General features: G+C 43.1%; 1 protein-coding gene across 1 annotated transcript in view; it reads left to right on the top strand.

Annotated features, from left to right (window-relative positions):
- The first annotated feature begins 11,235 nt into the window (after window positions 1-11,235).
- The window catches only part of CABLES1 (Cdk5 and Abl enzyme substrate 1), a 51,636-nt gene continuing 45,184 nt past the window's right edge, over window positions 11,236-17,687 (top strand). Inside the window, 2 exon segments of the mRNA XM_060277879.1 lie at window positions 11,236-12,220; window positions 12,222-12,365. Coding sequence (XP_060133862.1) covers window positions 11,688-12,220; window positions 12,222-12,365 — 677 coding nt within the window. The 5' untranslated portion in view covers window positions 11,236-11,687.

Here is a 17,687-nt window from a genome sequence, read left to right as displayed (position 1 = left end):
CAGCTTTCAGGTTGACTTCAATGTTTCATTTGACCCAATTGTCTTTTGGCCTGTGCAAAACCAATATGTTCTTCAAAACTTGCTTTACACATGTAGTGTAGTTGTGCTTAAATGTACAGCTATGAACAAGCCTTTGGTCTGTGCATGCAGCCCCCATGCAAGAAATAAAACCAAGAAACATTTAATTGTAAAAAGGGAAGGAGATACCAGGAATGTACCTAAACCAGAGCTTTCCAAACTGTGTGTCACAACACGTCAGTATGTCAGTTGCAGTGTGTAGGTGTGTCGGGTGAACACTCCCCACGCTCTTCCCAGGGCTGGAAAGGGGTTAGTTTAACCTCCAGTTTGCTAGTAAAATTGAATTACTGTATCACAAAATGATGCATGTCTAAAAAGTGTGTCACCAACATGAAAAGTTTGGAAAGCTCTGGTCTAAACATATACCTAGACTTAAGCATTCTATGACATGGCTTCTCTACATGTTTGTCCATTTTGGAGTATTTGAAAACGTCTAGTTACACTGACCTGAAATTTGTGTTTCCTTTAGTGTTCATTCCGTACAGACAAACTTGCTGTTTGGTTTTTCAATTTGTTTCAGTGCTATAATCATAATCTTGGGCATTTAAAAAAAAGTTGAGGATGCCTGTACAATCATTAAAATTATACTGTCTACATCAGGATCTTTTCCACCCAGGAACACAACACTAACAATTAGAATAATTTGGCCACTAAAGCTGAAATCCTATGTACTTTGAATAAGTTCCACCAAACTCAGTAAAACTGGTTTACAAATGAATGCACATAGAATTCGGCTGAATGACAAGTGATAATCTCTGAATTGGTAACCTTAATTGTCTATATCCTATAGCAACAGCAAATTCAATTATGCATCCTTCTGTAGCCAAAACAACAGTAACAACAATAGCCCAGTGAGGACTGAGCATGCTAAATGACTGGAAAGAGATGGAAAATTGGGGGGGGAGGGGCAAATAATAGAATGGCGGATTCTAGAGGAATGCATGGCTGGCTGGCTGCCCCCACCCCTGAATTGAACTTCACACTATAACATTTTGTTGCAGGTCCAATTTGTACTTATTAGTATGTTCCAACCCCTTGTCTCAAGGGTTGGGTTTCTTCAACAAATATACTGCATAAACTTTGGCTATGCTCTGTTATAGCCATTTGTACTATTTGCTAATCCTCTGCATGCCAGATGAGTAAGTTTTGATCAGAGAAATCCCATCAAAATAAGCTAAGCAGAGGAAGAGGTAAGTTACATTGGTGTGCCAAGGCTGCCACTTTTTCAATTTTAAAAAAATCCCTTTATTATGGCCAATCAAAATGTCACAGAATAGTGAGACAGCTTTTGAGTCTGTTCTGGTGAACACAGAGAATGATGCTGAGAAGCCCTTACGGATGTCTCCCTAGGGAGTTGTGTTGGGACCACACACACATAAGTGAAATAGTGTAAAGTGGGGAGCATCCTATAAAAAGCTTCTAAATGCCTATTTCCCCCTGTTCTCCAACTCTTCCTCTCCAGTCCAGACCAAAATATCTAAAGCTGAAGTTTTGAGCTGGCTGGAGGCATAGCTGTCAACTTTCGGGTTTGAAAATAAGGGATCAGCAGCAGCCTCACCTGTCCCGAGGACAGTCTATGGTATATCTAACAATCCTGGATAGCAGTGGGAAACGGCGCTGGAATAAGGGAATTTCTAGTAAAAAAAAAAGGTAAGGTTGACAGCTGTAGCTTGGAATAAGGGAGTTTCCTGCAAAAAAAAAGGGAGGGTTGACAGCCATAGCTGCCAAGTTTTCCCTTTTCTCGTGAGGAAACCTATTCAGCATAAGGGAATTTCCCTTAAAAAAAGGAAAAACTTGGCAGCTATGTTGACAGCTATGGCTGGAGGTCATGTGGGAAAGCGATATTTTCATATACTATAACAAGGTTACAAAAAATGCCATCTAAATTATCTTTAAAAAATGAATTGCTATGTATCATTGGCAAAAAAAAAAAATTGTTTGCTTTGCCTGGTCCAGCCACTTAGTCTGGAAACTAAATGTAATCTATCTAAAGGAATATAATCTGCATTTTGTTTCTTATGTTCTCCAGCTTCAGATGTAACTAAATAAGCACTGAGGACACCAGCTACTTAACACTGCTGCTTGAATGTGATGGGAGGGGTAGAGGAGGTGGATTAAAAAAGAAACAAACACCTTCACAAAATTTCAGTAGCTATCATTTCTTCGCAATTGATAGGAACAGTTCCAATATACCACCATTCAGATCATCAAGAAAGCTGATATGAAAAGTAGAATTGCACTTATTGCTATGCTATAACAAACCATGGAAGATGATTATATAGTGAGTAGTTGTTCAATCTAAGTGTAATCTAAGTAAGGAATTGTTCAATCTAAGTGGGATGCAGTGAACTGGCATCATTCTCAATGAATGCACTTGAGAAGGCAAAGTGGTCAACCTGGGATGGGTCTTTTTTCTCTCTTGTGTCTTTGTTTCACACATAGCCCAACAAAATTAGAAAGCAGAAAACAACAAAAGTTACCACTTGTCCCAGTAAGACCCCTTACCCATTAATATTTTCAGAATTTATCTTCCACCTCCACTGCCTGTTTCTTAACCGGCAGCTGCCCCTCTCAGTCGAAAAGTAATGTTGTCCCTGTTCTCCCCACCATAAATCTATGCACCACTGCATAAATTCTGGAACAACCTTTACAGGAAGGCTGCCTGCTGGCATCTTCAGGCTTGATCAGCCTTGATCAGAGGTGTGTGCAATGACAATGTGGTCAGGGCCTCTCAGCCATGAGCAGTTTGGCTGAGAACATGAAAATGATCCTATTATTATTTGATTTTATGTTAGGCAACATAGGCATTGGACCACACCAAATATCTGATGTTGTGCATGCCAGGGATCCTCTCTTTCTGGTGCCCATGCTTGCAACTTGAACTTGCAAAGAGGTGGGCCTTCGTGCATATAGCTGAAGGCTTAATTGTTTGTTGGAATCCAGATTGCATAGGTTCCAGGTTGTATCTTGACATCAGAGGTGTTGCCTTGCATGGGAGCTAGAATTCCTGAAGAGGACTAAGGTGTTGAAAAATCTGCATTTTACTTCATCTATTCTAAATCACCATATTTATTTAGCAAGGCAATTATTCATTGGAGTGGGGGGTTCTTACAAGGGCAGCTTTATGTCATTTTTCTTCTTCTTTATAACTCAGTAGCTCCATCGCTTGAATTGGTAGCCTGGTAGGCCACCATGCCTTAGTTAGAACGATGCTATCATGATGCAACAGAATTCTGAATGAAATGGGGGTGGGGAGATGGGAGCAAATTAAAGAGAGCAACAACAACAAAAAGTTTCTGGCAACACTTGTCCCGGTAAAATGCTAATTCACAATTGTTTCAAATAACATCTTGGATTTTCTTCCAGCCTCCCTACCCCCCAATATATTGGATAAATTTTGACTCAGCGCTAAAATTTATATATGCATCACTGTCTCCCTATCTACAATCTGACAATGATGTACAAGCATAGATGGGGAGAGCATAGGTGATTTATTTTTATGTTTTTAAATAATGCACAAAACTGTAAGGAACTCTGCTGAGATGCTAATTAAAAGGTACAGGAGATACTTAATCAGCTAATTAGGATGTCTAATGCACAAAACGCAGAGGTGACCAGATGTTATGGCTCACAGGTAGTAATAAATTTTAAACAAGAGTCTAGAGGATACAGGAGATGCATTTCAATGCCGATTCAGGAGGTCTCTGCTTTTGAAAACTTGGAGATGGATGCAATTAGAACTGGTTTTATATTATTATTCAGCCCCTCACCTCAACACACAAAGCTGCCCAGTTCAAGGAAGACAGTGCATGGAGGGATTCGTGAAGCCTAACCTTAAACATTTGCTGTTTTCAAAACAAAACATGCTCGCGCTTTAAATTCCCCCCTCTTATGTCACCGAGTGATATGCTGCTCTGATTCAATCAGACCATAGTACACTACTGAGACAGTAACAGTAGGATGAGGTAAGTAGCAGGAATGCTACTTATAGTATGCATATTTATCTTTTTACATTATAAACTGCCCAGTGATCCTTGGATGAAGGGCAGTATAGAAATTTAATAAATAAATAATGCTAGAACACACTCAAATAGTGGGAACATACTCAGGTGCATTGGTCCAGTGCTGCCAGGCAATTAGATGTGGATTCCAAATCAAAGACAGCACAGGCACTTCTGCTAATGCAAGGTGTGCAAGCACATATCTGCAGAATACCAGATGTCTCAACATGTGGGTACATGGGGAGAATTAGATAGAAAAGTAGTATGTAGTCTCTATCTGGTATTCACCTCAAATGAACAGACAGGATTCTGGAAGTCTGGGAAGAACTGCTAACAAATCTCACCAAGATCTCCATAACAATTCACTCAGCCTTGAAACCCTAGCTGACATTGCCCTCAGCAATGAATGGGATTCTGTAAGGCATGCAGACCTTACAGGACTGGGCAAAAAAGGATATGCCCTTTCCCAAGCAAGATTGTTAGAAGAACGACCTACTGGAAAATTCCCAATTTACTATATCTGACCCTGACCTGCAAGCAAGAGGCTTCGGAGGGGAAACAGATGAGCCTGATTAAGTAAGAGACCAAAGCGGACCAGTTTTAAGGGTAAAAACAGTGACCCGGTTTTAAATAGTTCTACTCCAAAAGAGACTTTTCAGTCTAACCTTTATTACTATATCTCTATATATCTCTGCATGTAGATAACTCTTGGAAGGAAAGTTCAGAGGTGTTAGCTGAAATAATATCAATAGCTGGGAATGGAAAGAAGGGTCTGGGGATTTGATGTGTTCATATTTATAACCCTTGGGGGCAGGGAAATAAGAGGTGTTATTGAATTGTCCTTCTCTTCCTTGGAGTATTGCAAAACTTTTTGGTCTTTGCTCCCTAATTTTGCAAAATATGATGTGTGTAACATTATGTTGTTGGGGATGGGAGTTACCCCTATAAAAGCACATGACCCCAACTAACTTCCACTCCACCCTTTTCAAACACCATCTAAACTGTTTCCCCCCCTTGAGCTGGTTGTGTTCACGAACAAGGCAGAACAATTGTGTCACACCAGCACATAATCCTTATGCTAGCATATCTTTGACCAGGAATAAATTGACAGTCAGGAGTGATCTTATCACTGCTTAGTAGACATAAGTATTGAATAGGCTTGAGCTGCAAAGTGCTCTCACTTCTTCCGTCCCCAGATTGTTCACTCTGTGCACATATATTGTTTAATGTTTACATAAGGTGCCACAAGACTCTGTTGATTGAGATACCAAAAAAGATATATTTATTTAACCAAACATGCATGCAACTTCATGTAAGATCAGCATAAACACTGCAGTAGGATAAGTACATGCCTGACAGACACACAAAGGATAGGATTATTTCTTCCCTGTTTACCATTAAACATAAAGATTTTTTAAAATGGATCATTCCATTGCAAGGCAGCTTGAGGTTTAATTTCATGTTTGCATAACACAAGCTGACCAGATTTGCTCATTCCAACTCTAGAGAAAGAAGTAATGTGAGAAGCATGCATGGCAATATTTAGCCATACTGTATACATAAATATATGGAAGAGGGCATTATTATTTCAATAACAAACTTACTCCAACAATCCATACATGTTCTACTTTTCCAAAAGTAGCCTAACAAACATAAACATGTGAATTCAAATCACACTAAAATAAAGCAAGACATTCCATCTCAAATTGTGATACTGTACTGTGCTTTGCAATTTGACTTTGCACACAGTGTATGTTTTTGTTCAAGATTTTATCAATTAGTTACATAAGGGCTGGATGATGTAACAGGGTGTGTTTGCACAGCTGCATTCCTTGAAAGGGAGAAGTGAACCACCTGATTATACTCGACAAGCATTGCTTCCAGGTTACATGGGTTAATTGTGCACTGAAGGTGAGACCTCAGTTCATTTTTTGTGGTAGGGATGTGGTGTCATGGACTGTCTGGATGCAGAGGAGTGGTGGGAGGCAGTAGCTGGAGAACATCCAAGAGAAGAAAGCTCAAAGCCAGGGGAATGATAGTTGAATGACAATGAGTGGTCAGGGGGAGAAGAGGGAACAGACTGGGAGAAGGAGGTGTTCAAAGCTGAAGAGGTAACAGGGTTTAGTGAGCAGGAAGAGGCTGTGGCAGAGGGCAGTTCGGAATCAGAGGCCGAAGCAGAGGCTGGAGAGGAGGAGGAGGGCCAAGAGGCAGAGATCAGGCAGGTTGCTTAAGAAGCCAGGGAGTTTCCTCCTCATGCTGTGACCAGCTCCCCACCCCAACCCCCGGTCTCCCAGAACCCACAGAGGTATGAAGAGGGCAGAACAGAGGCAGACAGGATGAAGGAGCCTCGGATTGATTGGGAAGGAACCAGGGGAGGAGGAGCCTTCAAGAGCAGGGGGAAGGCAGGGACTTTCAGTCCTCGCAACTGCCTCATCGGGGCAAGACGTACTGGGAAGAGCTGTGCTCACTAGGCCTGACCTGCTTTGTTTCTTTGAATAAAGTGTTACTTCACTTATACCTTCTGAGTTACAGCTGACCTTGCGAGTTATAGCATACACACGTGTAAATATGCGTGTATAACAGAATTGTTGACTAAGTTCAAACAGCATGGTTATTTGACAGCAAAAAATAAAAAAACAGAATTATAGCTTGTCAATTGTGGACAGAATATTTTACAAGTGCATTTAAGGTTTCCTAATATTCCAGAGCAGTTAATCCTGCAGTTAAGAGAAAATCACAGGCATGCTTGAGTGAGTTGCTTCTGCTGTGTAATTGTTCCATGAGAGAATGATTCCTTCCTTGTCAGCGCACACAGGAACCTGCCTTAAACTGAGTCAGAACATTGGTTCATCTAGTTCTATACCGCCTATGGGTCTGCCCATACCGCAGCTTAATGTGGACTTGAAAATCCAAATAGGAGAGTAAGAATCACATTGTCTGCATAGGAAATCTTCGGATTCAGGGAAGAAAAAATGTGGGACAGCCATAGTTGGAAGAATGAATAGACAAGGGAGAATTAAAGAGAGTACAAGGGGTTCACAATGTATGTACAGACTGTGTGTGGACATTGATGGGTCTTTTTCAACCTACCTGGATTGGTCTTTTTCAACCTACCTGGAGATGCTGGTGGCTAAACGTTCAGCCTTTAGCATGTAAAGTCTGTGCTCCACCACTAAGCGAAGTCTGGCATCTAAGGAGTTATTTCATTTGTAGTTATCAGCATGTTCCACATATTGTCAACCTGTTTTCTCAGGCCAGTTTAGTAACAATGGGAATCAAACTGCAGACTCTTAACATGCTAAGATTTTAGAAGAAAGCTTAGTGAGTTGCCTCACTTTGGATTTTGATGTTAAATTTTAATCAACCTAAAACATTGAATTATAAGCTTCTTAGACCTTTATGTAGGCAACGAATTTTTAGTGTGTCAATGGCCCTGGAGAGAATTTACTTGCTTCTGAGGCCATGACTAAAGGAACAGTAGATTAAAAATGTTATTGACATATTTGTGAGATTGTGATGACAAGTAGAATATTAAATGAATGGAATATCTAGTTCAAAAAAATGACATGATGATATAACAACACTAGAAGAGTCCTGCTGCACAACACCAAAGGCCCATTTAGTCCAGCAGTCATTTCTCACAGGGGCCAACTGGTCCATGAGAAGCCCACAAGAAGCAGAACTTGGATATAATAGCACTCAAGGGGTGTAAAAATATGATTACAAAGGTTTACGTTTTGTATCCAGAAGGTATCACAGCTTCACAGAGATAACAAAAACTGGAAGCTAGAAAAAGTTAAGGCTCTATATATCTGTGGTAACAGAAACATGTGAGAGAAACATGTGTTGGTTGTCAGACGGAGCTGGAAATTGGCGGAATGATAGCATGTGGGTGAGGGTTACACATCCTTGTTAACAATTCCTTTTGGAATGTGGGAACTGCTGAGTGAAAGGAGGTAAGGGGATAAGGGAGTGAGACAGTGCAAATCAATTACTGCAGAACACCCATTTTGTCACCTGTCCTCTTTTCCAATGCACCAAATCTACTCTACAATTTTGACACCATACAGTGTAGATCCAGTGCTATTTTTGTAGAAAAAGAGGTGCCAGAATTCACCAGAAACAGCTCTTAGAATGGCAATGGTGCCCACCTGAGAGGTGCCAGAACTGAGTTCTGGTGAGTTCCAGCTGCAAAAAAAAAAGAAGTATTTGTAGACCAAAACGAAGATTAGAAGTCAGAGCAGAATATTTATAACTTTTGCTATCACTTATCAAAAGCGCTTGCCAAGCACAACAGAATTGTCATCCTTGGCATGCTCTTCATGCTAGACATCTGGGGTATGTGATAAGACCAAAGTATTACACTTTAAAAGAATAAAGCTAATCCATTAAAGTGTATCATTAAAAGCTGTCTGCTGGAAGGTGTGGGAGGCTGCAGAGAGACAAGCAGGAATATTCAAAATACAGCATACATTCCCACACAAATGACAGCTTGCCTGGAGTTCTCAACAACCTCCCTCATACTGTGAGAAATGGAAGCATGGATGGTCTGTCCACGAGACAAGTGATATTAAGATTGTGTTTTGGTGATATGGTAAGGAGTACAATTTTCTTATATTAATATTAATAATTATTTATTATTTATACCCCGCCCATCTGGCTGGGTTTCCCCAGCCACTCTGGGCGGCTTCCAACAAAATTTTAAAATACAGTAGTCCATCAAACATTAAAAACTTCCCCAAACAGAAATAAATAGATATTACCTCACTCAATACTGCTAAGTGGGTAAATGCTGTTGACTGTGTGGCAACTTCCGATGTATTTCAAATATCAACCAATTGCCAAAGTACCAATTGGTAGCTGTGACCATCCCAGAATGTGCCAACCAGCCAAAATGTTGCAGATTTGCACTGAGGAGTCAATGAGGCCACAAGAGAGTTTCATTATGCCTACAAATCATTTCCTTCCTCTAAGAACACATGGAAAAACAAACACAAAAAGCTGCCTATTAATGAGTCAGACCAATAGTCCACCTAGATTTCTACATGTAAAGCACACACTCTTGCCACTGAACTACAATCGATATCACAGAGAGGGATTTGGCAAAGATTCTGACACACAGCCAATTGTCTGTTTTTTCTAATAGTAGACTGGCAAGTTGTGGATTTCACATACTACTGAAAAAAGCAATCTAAACAGTCTAAATTTGCTTAGGGTAGTTTCACTATCAGATGTTCTGGGGATGGTGGCCTAAAAGAGCATTTTCTGTAGCAGCTGCTAAACTGCAGAATTCCCTCCACACAGAGATGTGTCTGCCACCTCCATTATATACCGTAGCTTTTGTGATTTGCTAAAGACATAAGGCTTTTTCCTGGCCTTTGGCACTCGAGATATATTTTTATAACCCACCTATTCATTTGATTATAAATTGTTAACTGTGTTTCTTGTTGTTTTTTACACTGCTGTAATTTGTCCTGTGACCTTATGGTGAAGGGTGAGTAAGAAATATAAATAATAATGATAACATTGTGCAGTTAGAGAATGTGGCATATTTAGTCATTTTCTTCTCACTCCCAGGGACACAGAAAGCAGCAGGGTAAGGAAGCCCATCAAAATGATTTTGTGAAAATTAATAAAAATATTATACAAACAAATGATGGTCTGAGCTAATGCAAGAAACCTCTCAGATGAGAAAAAAAAATCTATTTCCCTGTATTCCTTTTTTCTATTAAAAAAAAGTTCATTGAAGTGGTTTGCAACACTCCTGAGCAGAAGCCACCAACATGAGTGTGATCAAACTGCGGGAGGCAGTGGAAGACAGGAGCGCCTGGCGTGCTCTGGTCCATGGGGTCACGAAGAGTCGGACACACTAAACCAGTGTTTCCCAACCAGTGTGCCTCCAGATGTTTTGGGACTACAACTCCCATCATCCCTAGCTAGCAAGACCAGTGGTCAGGAATGATGGGAGTTGTAGTCCCAAAACATCTGGAGGCACACTGGTTGGGAAACACTGCACTAAACGACTAAACAACAACAATCCTTACATTGGGCTGGATCAACTTTTCAATAGCGACGAGCATTTGATTTGGAGCCATCTCTTAGCAATTCAATAGAGCTGTGTTTCCCAAAATTATAATAATCTAATATCCCTTTTAAGGGATGCGGGTGGCGCTGTGGGTTAAACCAGAGCCTAGGGCCTGCCGATCAGAAGGTTGGCGGTTCGAATCCCTGCAACGGGGTGAGCTCCCGTTGCTCGATCCCAGATCCTGCCCACCTAGCAGTTCGAAAGCACGTCAGAGTGCAAGTAGATAAATACAGTAGGTATTTATCCTCTGGCGGGAAGGTAAACGGCGTTTCCATTTGCTGCTCTGGTTTGCCAGAAGCGGCTTAGTCATGCTGGCCACATGTACTGGAAACTGTACACCGGCTCCCTTGGCCAATAACACGAGATGAGCACCACAACCCCAGAGTCGGTCACGACTGTACCTAGTGGTCAGGGGTCCCTTTACCTTTTAGTACCCCTTTTGAGATTTTACTCTTACCCTTTCTCAGTCTCTCATAAAATTTGGGGGTAGTTATAATACTACTATTTTATCTCAACATTATGTAGTAGAGCTAAATAAATAAATACATAATGCTGTGCACTCTTTGAAACCCTTCCACGTACCACACTTTGGGAAACACTGCAATCGTTTCTAAACAGAAAACACCCAGCACCTTCTGGATAGGGTGTTTATTAACTGGGACCAGACCCCTTTAGGTTGGGGGTGGATCTTCAGGGAACCCTCATAATTAGTGGTCAAACGGGCAGCTGCAACATGACCTGAACAATGTCGGAGAACAATGCACCACGCAGCATGTCCACGCACACTCTTGTTCACTAAGGGCCCCCTGAGGCCTGTGAGGAATCCACGAGTTTCTACACCCCATTAACTCCTAGGAGCCCGCCCCACCCTTTTAATGTAACCTCCTCCCTTTTAATGTAACCTCCTCAAGGCCATGTGCTGTGGCACAACACAGGCAGACTCCACCTCCCTACTTCTCCTCCCACAAAAAATGCAGCGGGGGGAGGAGAGAGAGAAAAAAAGAAAGGTTGAAGGCGCTTCCTTAGACTTGGACTCAGCCTCCTCCTCCTCCTCCTTTCTTCTTCCTCCTCCCCCTTTTATCCTCCTCCTCCTCCTCCAGGCCGGAGCTTTTGTTTTTCTTCCCAGCTTTCTGTTTTCCACACGTGATTGCTGTGTTGTTGCACCGAGCGTTTGACGGGGCGAGTGTTACCTATAAAAGCCAATAACTTTGGCAAGGGGGGGGGGAGAGAAAAAGGCTGGAGCAAAAGGACGCCAGCCAGGGAAGGAAGAGGAGGAGGAGGTGAAGGAAGAGAAGGCTGCTGTACAAAGTCGGGCGCGCTGTCCATGCAGGCAGCCGAGGGGAAGGAGGGAAACATGTCATGCCTGCCCCGACTCCCCTCCGCTGCGCGGCTGCGACTCCACCGCCCTGCCGCCGGCTGCTGACCCTCCGCCCGCCGCCTGAGAGCTCGTGCCTATCGCGGCGATTATCACTCTTGCCCACTCCGAGGGCGGGAGAGGCGGCGGCGGGCGGGCGCGACAGACAATGGCGGCGGCGGCTGCTCCTACCGCCGCCAACAGCGGCAGCAGCAGCCCAGTTCGTGCCAACAACGGCGGCGGCGGCGGCACATTCCACCAGCAGCTAGAGCCCTGCCTGAGGAAGCCGCCGCCGCCGCCGCGCATGGACCCCAGGCGCAGGCAGGCAGCGCTCTCTTTCCTCACCAACATCTCGCTGGACGGGCGGCCCGCCGTGCCGCAAGACGACGAGGGCGGCGTCGGAGGAGGAGGCGGCGGCGAGCAGAGCAGCGTCGGCGCTGCAGCACTGGCGGCCGCGAGGGTGGCTTCTGCAGCAGCAGCCTGCAGCAACGGCAGCGCTAGGACTCGCCACAGCCTGGGCGCTTTCCAGCCCGTCGCCCCGCAGGCTTACCCTAGCGCCTCCTGCAGCGGCGCCGCCAGGCTCACGAGCCCATCGAGGGTGGCTGGACAGCAGCAGGAAGAGGACGAGGATGAGGACGAAGATGCCTTTGCTCCCGTGCAGGTGCCCGCCGCCGCCGCCTTCCTGGGCTCCTGCGGGACCCCCCTCGGCGGGCGGCGCAAGAGGTCGCCTCAACTCTTTCACTCAGGGAATCCTGCCAGTCTCCTTCGCCAGAGCCGTCCCGCAGAACTATTGCTGCCTCGAGCAAGGCCCTGCGGGCACCAGCGCCTTCGAGCTCCAGAGGTCCCGGTGAGTGAGGCACACGCGTCTGCACCCAGAAGGGGCTGGGGATCTCTCTCTCTCTCTCTCTCTCTCTCTCTCTCTCTCTCTCTCTCTCTCTCTCTCTCTCTCTCTCTCTCTCTCTCTCTCTCTCTCTCTCTCTCTCTCTCTCTCTCTCTCTCTCTCTCTCTCTCTCTCTCTCTCTCTCTCTCTCTCTCTCGGTTGAATTATTGGTGCTGGGGAAGCACTCTGTGCATGCTCGAAGGCACTTCCTTCTGTACTGTGGTTTATGAGACACTAGGACAGCCTTCGCCAATTAGGTGACCCTCCCAGATGTTCTGGACTGCAGCACCCATTAGCCTCAGCCAGTGCAAGTGGTTAAGAACATCTGGGGGGCACCACGTTGGTGAAAGGTGCGTTAGGGGCTTCTCAGATTATTACGTAGCTGAACTGTAGTCAAAACTCTGGGTAAAGGGATTAGGTGAGCACATACCAAAGATCATACAGTAGGGATTAGTACTCATTAACGCCTTTAATAACACTGCTGTACTTGCAGCCAGGATGGTAAGACAGTTGCTCTTCTTTATGGCCCTTCTGCCTGCAGTATGACACTCGAGATGTCATGAGAATCTAATCCACTGTGTGAAAGGCAAAAAATTTATAAGATCTTGTTTGTTATAAAATGGAAATATATATAGGATCTCGCTGATACTTCTCTCACTAAGGTGAGGGACCAGAAGAACTATAGAGTTCAGATGTGAGATGCTTCTGTGAGATATGGATATCAGTTGCTGAAGTGTACAGAGTGTGCCACACGGTGTGCCACTTGCTGGAGAGCTTCCAAAATGTAGACCTGAAACCTCCTAGGCAGGAACCAGACTCTTGTCCCCTCTGTGTTCTTTGAAAAACCTGCATGCTTCTGGCAGTGTATAAACATTAAATGGTTATATTACTAAACTTAAACTTAATCCACAAATTTACTTCATCACCATGCCTCTCTGGGTTCTGCACTCTGCTTTATTTACTTGGGAGCCAGGTTGCGTAATTTATTTAGAACTTATTTATTTATGTTAATGCCCACTTATTTGAGAACTTTTGATGTGTTCTGCCTTTTCAAATGCAGTTTTTTCACTATCTCTTGATTACATAAGGGTCTGGTGGATTCTGTTTCAGTGTATCTGACGAAGTGTGCATGCACACGAAAGCTCATACCAAAATAAAAACTTAGTAGGTCTTTAAGGTGCTACTGAAGGAATTTTTTTATTTTGTTTCGACTCAGACCAACACGGCTACCTACCTGTATCTTGAATATATAGAATTTGGAGTAGTAGGAAGTGATGTGAGAAAAACACAACTGGGTGGTAGGAAAATACCTATTACTAAGTTAGAGACTGAGTGGGCTACTGTAGCAGGGGATTTTGCTCATTGGCAGACGGTTGGACTACACGAACCTTTAAGTATGATTCTAATGTTTAAGAAATGCATTTGGCAAGAAATACTATCCTTTTCTGTGGAAATGGTTTGCTTGTTTGGCATGCTCACTACCATACTACTGAAACCCTATGCACTTAATATAAAACAGATGGATCTTTTCTTATTTAAAATGCAAACATTTTTACAAAAATAGGAACAGTGCTCAAAAGTTTACAGGCAAATCTTTTTCCATAATAAGTCAAATGTTACTTCGCAATAGTCTCCCTTCCCTGCTCATGTAAGTTGCTGCTGCACCTTGCTTTTACATAAGCTTTGGTGACATTTGTGCAAAGAGGCTGTGCTGAATTCCGTTGGTGCTTTGGTGATAGTTTCATAGACTGAACAAATACAGTATATTTGGGGTTGCTCTGGAACATCTTGTTTTGTGCCGTTTTTTCCTACCATCAAAGTCTGTGGCCATAATATCCTAAAGTGCTCTCTAGGGTTAATGGAGGATGCTCTTTTTACAAATACCATATGTGTGCTCTACCAAAACACATTAGAACTTTCTCCATCTAGCAACTTGTCAGAGCCTGAACCTGCCCTGAGCGACTTTTTGAAGCATTGTAAAGCTTTTCCATTCAGTGCATGGTTTTTGATCTTGATAGAGACTTGGATGTTTTGGGATGTTTTATGCTTTTAACTGAATTTTAGTGAAGCATTTCACGTTGGCTCTTTAGTCTGTTGGTTTCTGCCCCAAGTTTTAAAAAATGAACAATACTACATCCTATATACAAGTGTCTGGGAGTTAGCTCCATTGAACACAGTCTGAGTAAGAGTGAACAGCAGTGTGCTGTTCAAGTCAAGCCACAGACCACTGAAAGGATTGGGGTCTTATGGTCACTCCACAAGGATGAATAAATATCTCACTGTCACCAGTTCAGAGCAAGGGACACCCGCAAAACATCCTTTAGGCAGCCCTGCTAGAAATGTAATCCATCATGTTGGTGTAGCTTGTTTTGGCTTGAAGGCTTGTGCTTTTAAGTAAATACTTTGGGAAATGTGTCTTGTTCTGGAGGGGTGAGATTTTCTAGTGTGCTGCTTCGAAATGCCTTTAAAGGCATGCTAAAATGCTAAAACTAGATGACCAAAGGACAGTCCCTCCTCCTGTTTTCCAATTTTTGAAGTTACACCTAGAGCCATAACAAGCCCCACCTTGCTTTTCTGCTCAAGAAGCTGGTTTTAGATGACAAGTAGAACATCTTCCACGTGGCAAGAGACCATGTTGTCCAACCTTTGAATGCTAAGAGAGGTTTTTTGGGCGGGAGGGGCGGTGGCGGGCGGGCGCGACAGACAATGGCGGCGGCGGCTGCTCCTGAACATCTCTGCAATGTAGAGGTGGAAAAGAGGTGGAGTGTAATCTAAAGCAGGACCTGTGGCCCTGCAGCCAACTTGTTGGACTCCAACTCCCATCTGCCCCGGCAAGCATGTCCTGATAACATCTGCACTGTCACAGGTTCTCCATCCCTAATGTAAAGTAATGTACATGCATTTATTAATCAGCAGCATTTTCTTCTGACTGTGACCTGTCTCTGAATCTGATCTCTTAATCCTTCGTTTATCCGCTGGTGTTATCATGCATTACTCATGAGTTGATGTACCACCCCATCACTCCCATTCTGCTGTTCTCCAGCATTGATCTCTAGTTAATAGGGAGCTGCTACAGCATGTTTGCTTAAGTGTAAGCATTCTGTTTACCTGTTTAAAAGATTTTTTTTAAGCTGTCTTGTAGGCAGGGATTGATGAATAAATAACAGGCTTCAAATGACAACCCTGCACGGATAGCTGATTGTTTTTAAGCAAACCCATTCCCCTAAATGCTTTGAACATGATCAGACCTTAACAAAACAATTAACAGTAGAGCAAGCATTCAGCTGCTGCAAGACAATTCAAGCATTACAATTGAAATCATATAATTGTGTCTGGGCTATGATAGCAGTCCAGGCTGATCCGAGTACAGTACAAGGAATAAGAAGGCAACACAGTGTCAGTAAGCTACAGTTCTTATCATAAAATTATTATTATTATTTATTTAGTAAAATATAAACATTGCATGCAGTAACACAGAGTAAAAAAAGTGATCATAAACTAACTCCCACCCCTCCTTCCCCAACTGCACCACCATGCCAATTATTAAAACAGTGAACTGACAAAAATAATCAAGCAGAAGGAGAGAGAAAATAACAACCAAATGCCTCGGAGTAAAGGAAAGTCATGGTCTGTCACTGTAAATACAGTAATGTTGGCACCAGGTGGACCTCCCTGGAAAAAGCATTTCCTAGTCTGAGAACCACTCCTGAAAAGGCACTTTTGTAACCACAGTCCTTTTCTGGGAGCAGGAGGAGGGCCTCCAATGACAACCTAAGGTTCTGGACAGCTTCATACTGGAAGAGATGATCTGTAAAGTACCGGTACTGGAGTCTTGAGCTGTTTAGGGTTCTATAGCTAAAACAGCACTTTGAATAATGGATACCAACGCATCTGGGTCAGAACTGGTATTATACGTTTAGACTGCCTCAGGCACCCCAAAACTGCGGCCCTCCAGATGTTTTGGCCTACAACTCTCATGATCCCTAGCTAAGAGGACCAATAGTCAGGGATGATGGGAATTGTAGTCCAAAACATCTGGAGGGCCGAAGTTTAGGGATGCCTGGACTACCTGATCCTTGTTAGGATCAGGCTGCTGAATTCTGCACCAGCTGCAGTGTCTGAAAAGTCCTAGCATAGACAACTGAAGCCAGGTTATCAAAATCTAGATAGCTGGTAGACAGTGCTCTGTGCCATAGCAGCCACTTGTACCTCCAGTGACATTAATAGATGCAGACACCCGCCTTCCTGAATCTACAAGCTTGTACCTTCAAAGGGAGTGCAACCCCACCCATAATTGGTTGAACATTATTTACCCAGGTAGCCAAACCATTCTCTATCTCCGCCTTATCTGGGTTGAGCTTCAGTTTATTGGCCCTCATCCATTCAAGTACAGTACTGTTGTTACAGAGGCACATGAAGGCAGATTTATATCTCCCTCTAATGTGTAATTGTACACTTGTATAGGAATTCACGTGGCACAGGTACATTTTTTTATTATGGCTTCTCTCCTTTGTCATGGTGAGGATGCCTTTATTTATTTATTCCTTTGGGCAACAGACCTTGTTCCCGGTTTACAGAAAGGCATCAAATATTTAGCCTAGTGGTAAATACTGGTTTCTGTTCGGCATTGTGCCGGTGAATCAGTGGAATGTCTTGTGTGCTTTTCAGAAGATTCACAGCCACAAATGGTTATTGCTGCTCACACTTCGCCACCTTAACCGTTGATCTGTAGGGACTAAAAATAATAATCTGCCATCAGCTGTACTGTACTTTTACTGTTGAAAAGTGCATTTCAGCTTCATGCCTACTTTCCTGCTGTCAGTGTCTAATCAAAATTGCATCATTTATACTGTGGGAATTTCACTCTCTGCAAATGACTCCCTGTTGTTTTGGACTAGCATCAGTAGGTTTTTTTTAATTGACAGTAACTATGCTTCTGTGTTTACTATCTCTGGTGTCATTCCATGTCTAAAGTGATATATGGCATGTTTTCCTTCAGGCATTATCAGCTAAATACCAGCTGTAGTCATGCATCATGGATATTGGTTTCTTTACATGCTTTGTTTTGGAACTTGCTACCTTCTAAAGAAAAGTGGTATCTGGAGTGTGATATCTACATAAGTTTTCTTTTCTTTACTGGTACTTCTTTCACTATTTCTCCAAGACTGGAATGTTTATGTCACTTGGCATTGTTTTATCTAATTGTTGCTTCGTTTTTGGTAGCAGGGAAATCCTTACTAAACTTACTAGTGAGAAAATCCCATAGAACTGTGCGGGACTGACTACTGC

Source organism: Zootoca vivipara, chromosome 8, assembly GCF_963506605.1.
Source record: "Zootoca vivipara chromosome 8, rZooViv1.1, whole genome shotgun sequence".
Lineage (NCBI taxonomy): Eukaryota > Metazoa > Chordata > Lepidosauria > Squamata > Lacertidae > Zootoca > Zootoca vivipara.
Note: the sequence above shows the minus strand (reverse complement) of the source record. Positions and strands in the feature narration are given on the sequence as shown.